At 34.8% G+C, this 17,640-nt stretch overlaps 1 protein-coding gene across 1 annotated transcript; it reads right to left on the bottom strand.

Annotated features, from left to right (window-relative positions):
• Positions 1-11,120: 11,120 nt before the first annotated feature.
• On the bottom strand, positions 11,121-13,621 carry LOC133687770 (uncharacterized). Its single transcript, XM_062107081.1, has 3 exons — positions 12,652-13,621; positions 11,950-12,495; positions 11,121-11,452 (listed from the first exon to the last, which is right to left on the bottom strand). Exons 1-3 carry the CDS (start codon positions 13,510-13,512, stop codon positions 11,342-11,344), a joined length of 1,518 nt encoding a protein of 505 aa, XP_061963065.1. The 5' UTR covers positions 13,513-13,621; the 3' UTR covers positions 11,121-11,341.
• Between the last annotated feature and the right edge of the window lie 4,019 nt (positions 13,622-17,640).

The following is a 17,640-nucleotide window of genomic DNA, read 5'->3' as shown; positions in this document are numbered from 1 at the left end:
AATTTGATTTTGATCTAAAAAATTATTTTTCAATTCCTGCATTTAAAAAAAAAATATAAAGACTCATCGAAATATAACGTTAAAGATAAAGTTGTTGGTTATCATAATTCTAATGATCAAAACAATCAAGTTTGGAGTCAAAATGTTCAATTATTGTTTTTTTTTTAATTTTATCTTATAAATAAATAGATCAGGCTTAGAGAAGTCTTGTGATCTAGGGTTGTTTTTGCAATTTTAATTTTTTTTTTATTTTAAGGACTTATATGGGTTTATTAAGGTTTGTAAAGTATTTTTGAAATGTTTTAAGGTGAACAATTGGTTAAAAATAGATTTTTTTATCCGAAACCCTAAAATTCAACCTTCCAACGGTTTCCAACTACTTAAGATGAAGGTAGCCAGAAACTAAGCAACAAAATAAAAAGGAAGACAACATATCATCTGCTCTATATTGAATTAAAAAAATATCTAAACCTGGCCGGGGTAGTTTGCTGAGCACTCGGCCTGACTTGCTAGGCCTAGTAGTGACCTGCCTCTCTTTCTTTTTCTTTTTATTAAAAGTTTTTGTAAAATTTTTAGCTAATATCCTCCCTTTTTATGTATTTTAAGTTTATATAATTTCCTATTTCAATTTAAATTAATACCTCATCTCTCTTATTTTTAAAATTTTTCAGTTGATTTTTTAAAAATAATAGTTATTTTTTCAATGATTTTGTATTTTTATAATGTTTTACCTAGGCTATTGTAATTTATATTTATATTTTTTTAATTTTATATGTGATACAAACAATAATACATGTTTTATTTTAAAAATGTACAACATCAAAAAGTTTTTCTTTTTTTCTTCCTTAACAAATAATGCTACATAGTTTTTTTTTAATTAACATGGATATCCAGGTTAGTTTGCGCACATCTCGACTAATCCCACGAGCTTTGAAGTTAATGACCATGTAAGTCTTCAGTGACCCTGAAGTTTGTGGAACTTGTACTAGTAATTTTTAGAGAACAAATCCAAGACTTAAATCGATTCAATCTATCAACACCTGCTGTGTGGATAAATGAAGAGCACCATATAAGGTAAAGCTGCACTCATGAGGCAAACATGCTCCCAACCAAAAAAGCCTTCGCTCACCCCTGCAAACCAGACCCTAGCAACGTTATTCAAACCTCACCTGAATAATCTAGCCTTTCAAACACCTGCAAACACAACCTTCAAGCTCACAGATCCTCACCCTACCCCTTCTAAACACCTACAACAACCTTCCATTCTCCCTGTTACACTAAGCTTACCGGGACCTGTGCACCACACAAGAAACGTCCAGAACAACAAACCTTCTAACACAACTTTCCCGGCCTTTGCCCCTTCTAAGTTCTTTTTTGAATGTTTCCCATCATGGTTAGATTATCATGACCTCAAAAAGACACTTTCAAAGATTGGTCCTGTTACCAATCTTTTTGTCTCTAGGAAAAAAACATTATGAGGGAGACGGTTTGGTTTTGTTTCCTTCCTCTCCACCTTAAAAGAATCAAACATTTGTGACAACTTGAACCTTATCTGGTTCGATTCATACAAAATTCGTGCAAACCCAGTCAGATTTCAAAAACCTCCAGAAAACAAAACCAGACCTTGTTATAAAACCACAACCAAAAACCATGCCCAAACTCACCTTTAGGGACACCCGGACCTTTGCTGAAGCTCTCTCTGTCACAAAGCATCCAAAGAAGACGGTGGTGTATGAGTCTATCCCCAATGACAAGGAATGGTTTCTGAGAAGTTTAGTGGGATTCATAGCCACAGACGTGGACTATGCCCACCTTGAGCATATGGTTCTAAAAAATGTCAAGCAGAAAGTTGGCTTTTTTTTTTGGGAGCAAGCCAAGTAGTCATCACCTTTACAAATAGAGAATCTATGGAGAAAGAGCTGGTAAATGGATCCTCTATTTTGGAAACATCATTCTTTCATCTGAAACCATGGGAAAAGAGAGCTAAAGCTATAGATAGATTTGTATGGGTGTCTATATTAGGATTACCTTTGATAGGATGGAACCGCAGATGTATTAAATCCATTATTAAAAAAGCAGGGAAGATGGTTGGATATGACATTACCAGCGTGAGCCAATGATCTCTCACGGGAGTAAAAGTGTTGCTGAGCACAACCTCATTTGAGACTCTAAATGAAAGTGTTTTGCTGGTTTTAGATGGCGATGAATTTGAAATCTCAATCATGGAAATCAAACCGGATTTTAGTCCCCTGTTGTCTACAATCAAACATTCAATGGATGCAACAAGCATTCAAACATTAGATGAAGAGTCATGCAGCGAATTTGTAGCTTCAGATGAGGTTACGATAACGGGCATAAAGATTACTGACCCTGGCGGTGACCGTTGTGCAACGGATATTACTTTAACAGAGCAACAGAAGGCGAATACGGATAGCGATTTCTCTCTCATCCTCTGTCAATGGCACACTAGACCAACAAACAATTTGAATCATACTGACACAAGTTTAAAAACCGCCTGCCTTTTTCCTGAAACAAAGGAAACACGTAACCTCCAGATGAAAGATCAGCAACTGCACTCTGCTACATATCAATCGCCCTCTTCCATGTCACACGATAACAAATTAAAGGAAAACACGCAAGAGGCAGCCGACAGTGATAGCAGTACAAATGTCTTAGCACATTTAGTTACAGGAGTGGGCCTTGTAAAAAAGGGTAATCACAGGCCAGGTGAAAGGAATAAGGCTAATCAACAAGGCAATAAACCCAATGTGTAATAGGGCTTAACACTTCTTCAGCCCAGGTTTTAAGACCCTCCTCCAAAACAGCCAGAGCCTTGAATTTAGACCAGAACCAATTGCAGAACTCCTTCTCTGATTTCATACGTGACCTGCAGAGCCCCAAGAAGTAGTGGAAATGGAACTAAAGAAAAGAAAAAGGAAGAAGCTTAGACGAACCAGAAGACTTGGCCCTAAATATACATACATAAAAGGGAAGAAAGTGAAGAAAGACAGACATGCTTTGGCTCACAGCGGCATATCAGATGTTGTACCTGACTCTTACAGAAACACATCTCTAAAAGACAACGGCTCATCCGCTGCTATTAAGTCATCTACTGAGAAACATGAAGACATTACCTCTAAACATGCATCCATGGATACAGAGACCAGTGACACACAGGCTCGTCTACCAATCCCCTTGAGCTCTTAGTGCAGCCAGCAGGCCTCCTCAGAAGCGATCAATGAAAACAATAGGAATGCTAGAAGCAAAACAAGGAAACTAAAACTGTTGCAAGCTAGTGGTAGTGTAGCTAACACTACTGAGAAAGGTGTCTCTTCTGATTCCTTCAATTTAGGAATTAAGCAAGGAAATGTTCGGTTCCAGACAGCCTACGAGAATAATCAAGCTGATGGTTTTGATAGAGAAAAGGAGACCCAGATGTTACATGATGCAGCAAATCTGGGCTTGGGAATATTCTAAGATCTTATAGGGTATGAAGAGGGAGTTCGAGGGAACATTGACAGAGAAGTAGACGAGTGGACATCAGCCAATCAGTTGTAAGTTCCTCACCCTGCTAAGTTTTGATCTGTCATGGTTTTGCTCTATCTATGAATATCTTTGCTTGGAACATTTGTGGGTTAGGTATGTTGAACAAACGATATTCCATCCGGAATAGGTTGCTCAACAGTAATGTTGATATCTGCTTTCTATTAGAAACAAAAAAAGATAACTGCTGTGATTCCTACATCAGAAATTTGTGGAATGTTGTAACTGTTAAATGGGCTTTTCTAGAGTCTGTAGGCAAATCAGGAGGGATCATAGTGATGTGGGATAGTTCTATCTTTGAGGTTAATTCCATAGAATTTGGGGGGAAATGGATCAGCCTATGCGGCAAACATGTTACTTCTTCTTTTAACTGTATGGTAGTTGGTGTATATGCTGCATCTTCTGTGCAAGATCATGCTAAGCTGTAGGAAGACATCACCACTCTGAAGTTTGCCTTTGAATTACCATTGGTGGTGATAGGTGATTTCAATGAAACTCTTCATACTCATGAGAGAAGTAGAGGCTACATTAATCATTCAGGGTCAACTGCTCTCCGTAATTTCCTGTCCAATTGTGCTCTAATTGAATTCAAACTGCAGGGCAGCCATTTCACTTGGTTTAGGGGGGGTTTCATGAGCTGTATCGACAGGGCTTTTGCATCTCCAGAGTTCCACCTTCAATTTCCATTCTTATCTCTTTGCCGCTACCCTAGGGGGATGTCTGATCACTGTCAGTTGCTTCTTCAGACACCAAAGGTAGATTGGGGATGAAAGCCTTTTCGCTTCATAAATAGTTGGTTGTCACACCCTTCATTCTCAACTGATTTTGAGATCTTCTGGTTTGATAGCTGCAAGGAATTTCCAGGTACCTATAGATTGGTAAAGAAACTAGGAACTCTGGGGAAAAGACTGAGACAATGGAACAAATCCACCTTCGGTAATCAAAAATTCAAAACTTGCAGACATTCAGAACTCCATCATAACCATCAAAGATGTAAGCGAGGTGCTCCTCTTGTTTGAGACTGAAAAAACAAAGCTCAAGAATCTAAGCTTTGAGCTTTGGGAGGTTAGCATAAAGGTTAAGGATATTTGGAGGTAGAAATCCAGCCAAAACTGGTGCAAAATGGGGGATAAAAACACTCATTTCTTCCACTTTTTGGCAAGTTTGAGGAATCATCACAACCACATTAGCAAGATTGAGCAGAACGGCAGATTTTTAGTCTCTCCAAATGACATCAAAGAGGGTGTTGTCAACTTCTTCTTAACTCTATTTTTGCCAAGCCACAATGCAGAAGAATTGAAATGGGAGGCTCGGGGTTCTTTAAAATTTCAAAAGCAAGATCAGTTTGGTTAGAAAGACTGCCTTCATTGGAGGAAGTGAAGCAAGTCGTATGGGATTGTGATGGTTCAAAAGCCTCTGGTCTTGACGGGTTCACCTTCTTCTTCTATAAAAAGGCATGGAATCTTATTAGCTCCGACATCTTTGTGATGGTCAAAGAATTTTTTAGAACAGGTAAATTACCAAAGGGGATCGACTCGTCCTTCATGACTTTGATCCGGAACACTAAGAGACCGAGCAGATTCTCCTAATTTCGACCGATTAGCTTGATTGATGGGTTATATAAAATAGTGGCAAAACTCTTGTCCACTAGGCTCCGAAGCATTCTTCCAGATGTGATAAGTGTAAACCAGTCTGCTTTCATTGCCGGGCGTCAGATTTTAGATGGGTTCATGATAGCAAACGAGGTTGTCCATGGTATTCATAGCAAGAAGGACCACAGGTTTTTGCTAAAGGTAGATTTTCATAAAGCCTTCGACTCGATTTTGTGGGAGCATATTAATTCTACCATGGGCTATATGGGTTTTGGCTCTCATTGGAGGAAATTAATTTTTGAATGTTTGTCCACATATAAATTGGCCATCCTGATTAACGTCTCTCCTAGCAGAGAATTCAATATGGAAAGGGGTCTCAAGCAAGAGGACCCCCTCTCTCCTTTCCTTTTTGACATAGCAGTCCAAGGGCTAACAGTTTTATTCAACAAGGCATCGGATTCGGGTTACTTTAAAGGCTTGCAGACTTTTCAAGGACATCACATAACCCATTTGCAATATGTAGATGACAATCTGATTTTCCTGCCAAATGATTATTCCTCTCTACTGCATGCTAAGAGGATCCTACACTGGTTTGAGATCATTTCAGGACTGAAAGTTAATTTCTATAAAAGCTCTCTTATAGGAATTAATTTGGATAATGAATACACTTCAGGTCTGGCTAATGCAATTTTCTGTCGTAGTGACACCTTCCCAATCAGATACCTTGGGCTGCCTCTTGGTGCTAACCCAAATAGGCTTTTCACTAGGAAAACCGGTATTGTCCACAATCAGAGCAAAGTTAAGCAAATGGAAAGGGAAGCTTTTGAGCATGGCTGGGAGGATATGCCTTATTAAGTCTGTCTTAAACTCTCTACCTCTATACTACATATCGGTTTTTACTATGCCAATGGGCATTACAAAAACTATATCCTCCATCAACCGTTGTTTTCTCTGGAAGGGCACCTCAAATTCACATGGTATTTGTATGGTTGCTTAGAACAAGGTAATTAAGAGTAAGCCGCTTTGAGGTCTCAGGCTGGGTTTTATTTACAGCAAAAATTTAGCTCTAATGTTTAAATGGCTTTGGAACCTTGATAAAGGAGTGGTAGGAGGTTGGCAAGAACTTATCCTACGAATGTACCAGCCACATTTTGCAAATGGTCTTCCTGTGTTTGTAGGTTCTTTATCTCCAACTTGGCGTGGCACGATATCTGCAATTTCTTTAAATCACAGCATAGTCGCTCCCTTCCAATCCAATGTTGGGTTCAAGGTGGGTGATGAGAGAAACATCAGGTTCTGGTCTGATTCCTGGCTAGCCTACGCAGCTCCTCTCCAGTTCATGTTTCCTAGGCTTTACAATCTCTCCCTGCAGCAATCTTTAAATGTTGTAGAAGTTCATAACCCAACAGATAACTCAATCAATCTTTCTTGGAGAAGACCTTTTCGATCCCAAGAGCTTTGCATACGTGAAAGCTTGATAGCAGAAGTGGAACGTGGTCTAGTCTTCTCTAATGGTGAAGACAGCAAGATTTGGAAATCCCACAGCTCCAACGTTTACACAGTCTCCTCTGGGTGCCATCTTTTTTATGGTTTTAACGTTTCAGCAAACCTTCACTCCTCTACTCTGATTTGGAAAGGGTTTGCACCTCTGAAAATAGCTGTGTTCATATGGCTTATCTTAAACAGCAGTATCTGCATAAAAGGTTTCTTAGCTGAGAGGAGAATCATCAATTATGAGTAAGCTCTTTGTCCTTTCTGCTGTAAGGAGATTGAGACTATACATCATCTCTTCCATCTTTGTCCTACATCATGGTCTCTCTGGGGTAGACTCTTTAGTTGGTTTGGGTGTGTAGGTTGTCTGCCAAAAGACCCAAATCATAACCTTCAGGAATGGTCCGGCCTGGTAAAAGAAAAATTTCAGCGTCAGGCAATTACTCTTCTATGTAAAAGATTATACTGGTCAATTTGGATAGCGCGTAACCATATGATCTTTGACACCAAAAATCCTGACTGGGATGTGATTTTTGACCTCACCTTTCATCGGTTAGCCTTTTGGTTGAAGTCCTCTGTTAAAAATTTCAGCTATACAGGCTCTGATCTTTATAGGAATCCTGAATGTATCATGAATTGGACTAACTAGTTTGAGCTATAGATTCCTTGCTCTCTTTATGTTTTTTAAATTCCCTATGTAATCTTCCTTAGCAGCCCTCATCTTCTTAATGGGGATGCTTTATTTATAATATTCTCGATTACTATAAAAAAAAATCCAAGACTTGAGTTGTTAAATGTGTGTTCCTACACAATCCTAGACAATCCAAATATGATGGCTTCCTACACAATCCAAATAAATGTGTGTTTTATGGATATTTATCTTATTTGAAGAGGAGATATGAATATTATTAAATTCAAACTTTATTTAATATATATTTATATTATATAGATATATTTTTAAAATATTTAGATTTTTTTAATATAATATAACATATACATATTTTAATTTTGATAAAACATATACACGTGTTTGTGTATAATAGTGTGTGTGTATATAATATTTATAATTTTATCTTGGTTTTTCTTTCATACCTCTCTAAGGTCTTATGCTTTTATTTTTTTTGTTAATTTAATTCTCTGTAATTGTTTCTCCTGGTGCTTTTTTGCCCCCACCTTCTGTTCCTTTTTTTTTATTATTATTACTAAACACACCCAAAAACTAGCAGCTGAAAAGCCCTATATTACAAATAAAATAAAAAACTACCCCAATAAATAAAAATAAAAGCCCAACATCATAAATGATCATCCACGTAAATGGAATGGAGCCCAAGACAACAACTTTGTGGTTTCATATTACCCATAACATTAACGGGAGTGCGTTTTTTACTATACCTATATACATAGTTTAGCTTATTGTGAATGGTTATAGTGAAATTAATTATTTATCCTTGTGTGGGAAAAAAAGAGAGTCTTGAGGTTAGACATGTTTTAGACTTTTTTACTAGTTCACTGGTTATTAAAAACTTGTTCGAGGGTGTCTAGGTTTTTTTCATTTTATTTGCACGGTAAAAATATTCTTACCCCTGTAGTCAACAAAACTTAAAGTAATTGACCATGAGCTTTTTTAATTTTTCATAAATTTTTAAATAATAAAAATACTTCTTTACTTATATGATCCAAAAATTGTTGAGCTGTTGGACATGTATTTTTTGTTTATCCAATATTCATGTATAGTAAAAGTGATTTTTTGGCATTAGATAAGACAAAAATTCAGGTTTGTATTTGGAGGTATTTTTGTACTTTTACACGGGTTTTTAGTAATTATTAAGGTCATAGGGGTTTTGGTATTTTCACATTGACTTTTTTTATCTTTTAATTAGAAAAGTTGTTGTCGCCTGCTCAGCAGGCATTGACAAGTGGGTGGCGTCTGTGTCATTCAAGCAATGAGTGTAACGTCACCTAGTGTCTAAACCTGACCTTTCATCATCTGCTTGGATGCCCCACCATGTTCTCTACCATATGGTGTGGCGCGTGACAACGTATGGTAGTTGGATTGTCATCGACGATCATTTCTTTTTTTATTCTTTATTTTCTCTCTCTAACCAAGTAAAGTGCATGATTATCCTCTTTTTTTTTTTATCAATTTTAGTCCTCATTCTTTTAGTTTATTATTTTGTTCTTATTCCTTTTATAGAAGTTTTTTCTTTCTTCAATTACAATTTCTCGTATGTTTTGTTTTTCATTTCGGTCTTTATTCTTTTGATTTTTGATTTTTTTTTCTTTGCTCTTTTGTTGAAGTTTATTTTGGCTTTCAATTTTATCTTTCAATCAAAATTTTTATTGTTTTTTTTTTAATTTGACACTCTTTCTTTTGATTGATTTTTCCTTTAGTTAAAGCTATTTTCAATTCAGTTTAATTCTCTGATTGAAAATTTTTGTTTACCCTCTGATTTTTTATTTATTTTCACTCTCACTTTTTTAGATCCTTTTGTGTTATTGATTTTTTTTCTAATTTCATATTTCAATATTTGATTTGTTAGGGATTTGGTTCTTATGATCTTAAACAATATTTCTAATGTGTTCAGTCTTGCGTAAAATATGTTTTTAGGATGCGAGTTTATTCATTCAGTTTCATTTGTGTTTATCTTTTAGATCATATGTTTTTTATGGTGTAAATTTATCTTTTATTAATTTAAATAAACAAGTTCAATGAACATATTTTGGTGAATGTCTTATTTTGTATGATTGAATATCTTGATTTACATTTATTTCTTAATTTTTTAAATTTCTCTTTTGGTTATTGTTAATGATTTTTTTGTATTTATTTACATAGATAGTTATCAATTTATTTAATTAGATGCGTTCATAAACTTCTCAATTTGCATTTTAAATTTTTTTATATAAAAAACATATCAAAGTAACTTTACACTTGATATATATATATATATATATATATATATATATATATATATATATATATATATGAGAGGTTACAAGTTGTTTAAAGCCCACAAGGCAGGCATATCCATAGTTATCAAACCTGACTCGGGGGTTGACCCAGCTAAGGGGTCGGGTCTCGGGTTTCATGGGTCAACCCGGATCAACTCGAAAAAATTAAAAACAATATTTAAAGTTTTAATATTTCATATGAAAAAAAAAATCCATGTGAATATATGTTATACATGTTGTAAATAATGAAGTTTAAACGAATATTTTAAGGAGTTTTTTATCCCACATTAAAAAGATACTATGTTATCCCTTTAAGTTAAAGTATTTAAACCAAAATTTTTTTTTTATCCCACATTGGAAAAACATAATTTTTTTCTTGTGAACATATATATATATATATATATATATATATATATATATATTAAAGGGTTTCAAATTTCACATTAAAAAGATATTATATTATCCTTTTAAGTTGAAGTATTTAAACTAAAATTTTTTTTTATCCCACATTGAAAACAAATAACTTTTTTTTTTGTGAACATAGAGTATATATACGAAAAAGTTTCAAATCTCACATTGAAAAAATAACTTTTTTCTTAGAAACAAAAAGTATATATACTAAAGGGTTTCAAATCCCGCATTGAAAAAACATAAATTTTTTTATGTGAACATAGAGTATATATACGAAAGGGTTTCAAATCCCACATTGAAAAAATAACTTTTTTCTTGGGAATATAGAATATATATATTAAAGGGTTTCAAATCCCACATTGAAAAGATACTATGTTATTCTTTTAAGTTGAAGTATTTAAACCAAAAAGTTTTTTTTTATCTCACATTGAAAAAACATAATTTTTTTCTTGTGAACATAGAGTATATATACGAAAGAGCTTCAAATTTCACATTTAAAAATTATTTTTTTTTCTTGGGAACGTAGAGTGTATATACTAAAAGGTTTTTAAATCGCACATTAAAAAAACATGATTTTTTTTTGTGAACATAGAGTATATATACGAAAGGGCTTCAAATCCCACATTGAAAAAATAATTTTTTTCTTGGGAACATAGAATATATATATATATATATATATATTAAAGGGTTTCAAATCCCATATTAAAAAAATAAAATATTTTTTTAATATTTATATAGTGAACTTTAAAAAGTGTTAATAACCAACTAAAAAAATATAAAAAAATAGGGATATAGAAGAAAAATCATATTTGAAAAAAAAAGGTCATGTCTGGGTTCACCCAGGTCGCCCGGGTCATGGGTCAACTCGCCAGGTCGACTGGGTTTTGCACCGGTCAGTCTTGTAACATATCCAGACCAGTCCAGCTACCGGGTTAACCGGATCTCAGGTCGACCCGTCGGGCCGGTTCCGGTTTAATAACTATGGGCATATCACAAAGGAATTAATCCATCTACTTCATAGCCGTTCCAAGTAGGTAAGATATATAACAGTTTGGTAAAGCGTGGTTGCAAGATAGATTGTCAAAATTAAATTATGCTTCAAGTCGTGCCAGACTAAGAAAACAAAAGAGTAAGTTTATGAATTAAAACTGTTCTTCATTATAGATGCCAAAGGGTAGCAACAAAAGTAGCAAATAATATAAAATAAAAAGTATATTTACATGGAGAGCTGGAGCTAATTAATAATGGTACGTAAGCTATCGAGTGTCTCTCTCCCATAATCATGGTATGCGGTTGGGATTCTTGCAAGGGCTTCAGTTCGATGTGAAAATTGGAGGTAAAATCGGACATGTTCTCTATGGAGGAGTCACGCTCTCAAACTGATTGCACCCTCTAATGTTGAGCTGTACCACGCTGTTCACCCCGTCTTCTCCCTTGATTACTTCGCAGCACTGTCTACGTGGTGCCTGATAGTTCAATTATTTTTCAAACGTGTTAGACACTAATGGTTTTACAGATCCATCAAAGATATCAAACAGCCGATGTTTACTATGCATCAATACAAAAATATTCAACCCATCTTTTCATATTTCCAGCACCAATTGCGCATAAATTGATGAGTGGCGTATAAAAAAATATTGACGTGCTGTTTTTTCATGGTTTGAACGTTTGTGCGTCCAACATTCCTTAGAGGGGGTCCACGTTGCAAAGCTAATTAGATTTTGCTATGTTTGCTAAGGTGTTAAATTTGTTTCGAGAATGAGTGATACAGTCAAGGCCTTCCGACCAGTAACCAACCAAATTACGTAACACTTTCCTACCTTAAATTAAGGCTATCGGACTTGAAAATTTTGACCTAACAGGCCCACCAAATCTTCTGTAGCCTAACAGATTAGAAGCCATTTGATTTGGGTTTTCAGTTTTAAAGTTTTTCAAGGAATGCTAAGAGAGAAAAGTAGCTCACCAAATTCCAAATGTCAGGTTTCAACGATGTAGAAGTTGTGACATTGACTACCTTCACGGCCAAAACTGGAGCATACTCCGGTAGGTCGCAAACTTGACCAAACTCTTGCAGAGACCTTTTATACGTGGTCAATGTACCATCCCCGACTCTTTCAACCCGATCCAAGAAATACACAACTGGTCTTAGACACGGATGTTGACTCATGGGTCGGGTGTTAAATGTGAACGGTCCATTGCTCCAACTCCTCCACGTCTGAAACGTTCTGAACGCGGATTCCAACTGCTTTGCCGTCATCAAAGAAGGATGTATCTGTATGGTGTAACCCCAAGATGCTGAAACAGACCAATTACGCGTCAAATCATAACAAAAACTATATTGTAAAGCCCGACCCGGATCCATTTTATAAGAAGATATTAACTTCTTGACTGAGTCAATGCGGTTCAGCTTTGGAAATATTGACTGGACGTAGTCTAGATGGTGCAAGGACACCAATGGCGCCAATGGGTGCGCTGCCAGTAAACCATATGGATCTCCTCTTATATCAACCTGTGAATTAATCATCATCCATTGCAACAGAAAACAATAAGAATTAATTGAAAAAGAAACGTATGGAAAATCAAGCTGTAACAAAATTTACTTTTAGCACGAGATTGTATAGTTCTAGAGAGAAAAAATTTTAAAAAAATATATAAAGAAACTAACCTGATGGAATCCGAGCTCTTTAGTAAGAGGAACTCCAATCTCACTCATGCAACCCTGAATTTTCTGATCAGAGCCGTAAAACGACGCGTACCGATCAATACAGCCATCCAAAACCCTGACGAGTTCTTTTGCTAGTGGATAACTAATAGCAAACCCACCACCACCGTATGCCATTGTATATGAATGTATCACATCTTGCTCAACACTCTCCGAATTGCCGCCGATGTAATACATCTGATTATGATCATATTTTGCTAATACCATTACCAAATTCTCTATGAAAAATACTGTATCATCATCTCCCATCACGAACCATCTCACATTTTCCTCTCCTAATTCAAAGCTCTCCTTCACTATCCGCGCAATCCGTAGCGCTGACCGAGAGCCATACGAGCAGGTGTACTTGAACCGTGACGTGTCGGCTGAGACTTTGTACTCGGGTGAAGTTTCTGGCCACGTTCTATTCTCTGGAGGCTTCTGGTCGAGCCAGACATAGCCACGGGTGATGTTAGGCATCCACCATAGCTCAGTGTAGTGCCTGCGTTTATTCCACGTCTTTGCGGAGCCACCAATGCCGAATAAAACGTGTGAAATATTTGTCTTCTCATAGAAATCACCAGAAACATTACCGTTTGTTATCTTCCAGTGATCAGAGATTAAACTCTTGTGGCATTCTGGGCAAGGTTGCCATTGAGATTGATTGAGGAAGGAGTAGAAGACGAGGGAGATTGAAATGAAGGTGCAAATAGCTATGGTTGCTTTTAGAAATAAAGAAAAGACATCACTTACTTTTAGCGTCGGCAAAACCAAGAATTTCCAAGCTTTGAAAGGATCTTGAATAGATGGTGTTGGAGATGGCATTTTTTCCCCTGAAAGGAAGAGTTTCAGAGAGATATATTGGTTTTTGATAAAGAAGAAAATAAGGAAGAGTTTTATGTAAAGCAGATTACGTACTTTAGTTTTTGTCGCCTTGAAGGTTTCCTTTTTAAAGGGGATTTTTTGAAGTGAAAATCAATGAATTAGTTGATCATGATAATAACACTTAAGAATCTTTCAAAGTTTTTTCTTTTCCTAACAAACAGGGAAGTGGCAGGCACATTTGTCTTTCCGAGGGTTAATACGTCAATTCGAGTAATTTAGGTACAGGAGATCTTTTTCAAAGGTAAATTAGGAAATTATCACACAAAATCAAAAAAAATAATTGGTGAATCGAGCAAATTAAATAAATTTTTTTTACCTGACATTTACTAAATATTGTTATTTGATAAGATGTTACATTTCTAAATAGTCACATTTAATAATTTTCGCACTTTTGAAGCGTGATAAAGTAAAAATCTAAATATCTAACTTAACTGATTGAGTGGTTTGTAATGATCAATGAAATTAGTTGACCGATTCTAAAAATAACAAGAAAAATCTTAAAACTGCTAAAATCAGGGGATCTCGGCGAGATTTTTAATGTCTAAAGATCCGATTATCCGCGTAGTGAAACAGTGTCTATTATAGAACAAACGATCTCCAGAAACTCGTGTAAAAATTTGAGTGTGATCTAATAATCGAATAACAAATTATAGCCCTTTTGAGCCTTCGGTCTAGTCCAGTGTGACCATACCTCCTCTTGAGTCTAGACTTGTACTACTAGTCTAAAAATGCATATGTTAAGCCATCCACATAACATGTTTGGACAAATTTTTATTTAGTTATGACAGACACACCAGAATGTTTAAAATCACTCATTATCATAAGTTCAACTATATCATTAACATTGAAAAACATAGGACAATTACTATACCTTTTTGAAATTTTAATTGAAGTCTATTTTTGAGTCTACAAGTTAGACAAAAATGTATGTTTTGACTCATAAAAAATTTTTAGAAAAAAAAGTTCATTAAATTATGGTTTTTGTGTGAAATAGCCTACCGATTCATATAATTGGATCCAACCAGTCCACTAGTTGGGCTAGATGATTGGAGTTTTACTCTGTCGTGTTTTTGAAGCACGATAAAGTGAAAATATATTATTTCGCTATTTTTTTTAAATGATGTTATTTTATCAAATTTTTAAAATATTGTGCTAATTTTAAAAAATTGTCCCTTTAGTGCATTTCAACCTTTTATTAGGATACTAATGAAGTGGATTTATGTAAGCTAAGTTGTGGTAATTAAGTTAGCTAAAAACAAATGGTTATTAATGTTTCAGGTTTGTTGCTAAAATTACATGAATTGTTCTTCAATAGCATTAACATTGTCGCACGTCAAAATCCGCGTGGCGTCGACTGGCGATTTTTTTTCTTGTTATGCGTTTTGCTTTGATTTGGTTCATTGGAATCGCCACCTAGTAATTTATTAAAGGCTACTAGGAAACCGGATGTACTGGTCTTGTCAGAGATTCGCGGGTAAGGGACAGGTTGTGATTAGGACAGGTATTAGCACCCCTAACACACCCTACCTGAGGTAAGCTGCTTCGTGATTTTGACATGTTAAAAAAGTTTTAAAAATTTTATCTTTTCATCGGAATTAGAAATATAACTTAAGTATAAGTTAATAATTTTGGACCGTGAGTAAATCAAAATATTAAATTCTTCTTTAATCTTTGCAATTTTATCATAAATAAAAACATCCATAAAAAAAAATACAAACACACACATGCACCTTCACTATATTTTTTTTTCTTTTTCTTTTTCTTTACTGTATTTTTTTCTTTTCTCTTTCTTTTCTTTTTTTTTTTGCTTCCATGTTTACAAAATACAAATTACAAAAAACTCAAAACTTAACGAATATTACATTAAACAAAAATTACATCAAACAATTATAAATTACAAAACAGCCATTCAAAAATCCATAACAGTGCTGGGACCAGTTCTGTGAAGCCAAAGGACAGCAGGAACAGTGGTGGCGCGTTTTCCCACGCGCCGCCGCCACTGGCGGCGCATGGATTCACGTGCCGCCGCCGATAAAGGTGGCAGAACCAGTAGATCGGGGCCTCCTTGCTCTTCTCCGTCTTCCTATGCCTGCGGTGAAGGTCACCGTCGCCTGCAAAGAAGAAAAAAAAGCAAGCCAAGTCTCGGTTCTTCCCCCCCTTTTTTGATCTGATCCTTTCTGGCTTCTCTCTTTCTCTAGGTTCGTTGTTCTCTGCTGGTTGCAGATCCGGCCGTCGGTTCTCGGTTGGAAGTGGGCTGCTTCTGTGGGCGCCGCTGCTGAGGGGAAGAAGAAAATCCCAGGAGAGGGGGGCGGCTTTTTGGGTTAGATAGGTTTAGGGTTAGGTTTTCCCCCTTTTTTTGTGTTGCCTCTCCCAAATTACAAAATGCCCCCCTGAGTGTGTTGAACGGACCAGTATTTATAGATAAAAATATTGCTAGGTTTTCAAAATTGGTCCCTCAACTTCTTTTTTTTGTAAATTTTGATTTTTCTTATTTTTTTGTATTTTTTGAAAACGAGCAATATCAACGTCGACTCGATGAGGAAAATCATGAAAATATAAATTCCTTTTTTTTAGACGACGTTGAAAATGCTAAAATGACAAAAATATATTAAAAAAACATATTTTTTTGGATTTTTGTTTTTTCTTTATTTTTGGATTTTTTCTGAAAATTTATCAAAATATGGGTAAAAAATTAGATAGCAACAAAAATAGTCTGACATTAATCCAAGTAGCTTCAACCATAATAAATCTAACAAAAAAACAAAAACCTTATTTTATGTTTGTTTCCAAACCTGTCTATGTTTGTTTCCAACATATAAATCTAGCAAAAAACTTTTATATATATATATATATATATATATGTTTTAATAATATAGAGAAAATAATTCTGTCTATGTTTGTTTCCAACATATTTTTCTGTTCAGTAAATGTTTTTTTTTAATATATCATAATAAATATATGAACATAAATTACACCTGCGAATTACATATACTTTATAAATTTATTTTTAACGACAAAACTATTATATCCAAGTTTAATGTGTGGATGGGATAATGGGAGCATTGGGTGCTTGTCTCTACACTTCGTGTCAATCAGCGAGAGGTTGGTGGTTTTATTACTACGAAGTCCTTGGACTATAGGTGATATTCCGATTGGATCCTTAAAGAAAGAGAAAAGGAATCGGAAAAATCTCAATTTAGTCCAAATATATTTCGCATTTTTAATTGAGTCTCAGATCTATAATTTCTATCAATTTCATATCAAATATTTAAAAAATTCTCAATCGGTTTTTTTTGTAAATACAACATTTAATTGTACCTTAGTTGGGATGTCGCGAGTTAGTATTATGACATGTGAATATGTGATGTTTATTAAAACTTTGATAAATTAAGATAACCCCATAAAGTATTGTAAAATGATGGAAATTGCTCCAAAGTTTAATGATTTGACAAAAACCCCTTTCACGTCTACGAAAGAGAGAATGACATGATAAGTACATGTACTCTGGTTTTTTTCTGTTGGAGTACCTAATTGTTTTTATTTATTTATTTAAGTATTTAAACTCTTAAAATTTGATCAATGAAGTACCTTATTAATTTTGCTACTAAAATGCTAATGTGTTGATTAACCCTCTGTTAGGTGAGTCCAATTAGATATTATTTTAATATTTTTTTATTTTCTTAGAGGTGATAACATTTAAAGTACCTGTACTTTATCATTATTTCTATTTTAGTACCTATATGATTTTTTTTATTAAAGTACTTGTATTCAAAAAAATTGATAAATCAAGCATCTCTTTTAGTATTTGTTACAAATATGCTAATATGAAACTTATCTCCATGCAAAGTGGGCTAAGTATTAGAAATTGACAAAGATAAATGGCATATGTGCATGTACTTCATGATTTTTACAGGGAAAATGACACAATATATCCTATATTGGGGAAATCTCTGATAATTTTCTATATTTCTAAACGTGTCCATTATGTCTTTGTATAACATCCAATTCTCCAAGATTTTCTTTGTCCAATTTTTCTATCCAATTTGACATAATTATATTTTCTTGAGT

The sequence above is a fragment of the Populus nigra genome, chromosome 3, assembly GCF_951802175.1.
Source record: "Populus nigra chromosome 3, ddPopNigr1.1, whole genome shotgun sequence".
Lineage (NCBI taxonomy): Eukaryota > Viridiplantae > Streptophyta > Magnoliopsida > Malpighiales > Salicaceae > Populus > Populus nigra.
This window is presented reverse-complemented; position numbering and strand designations above follow the sequence as displayed.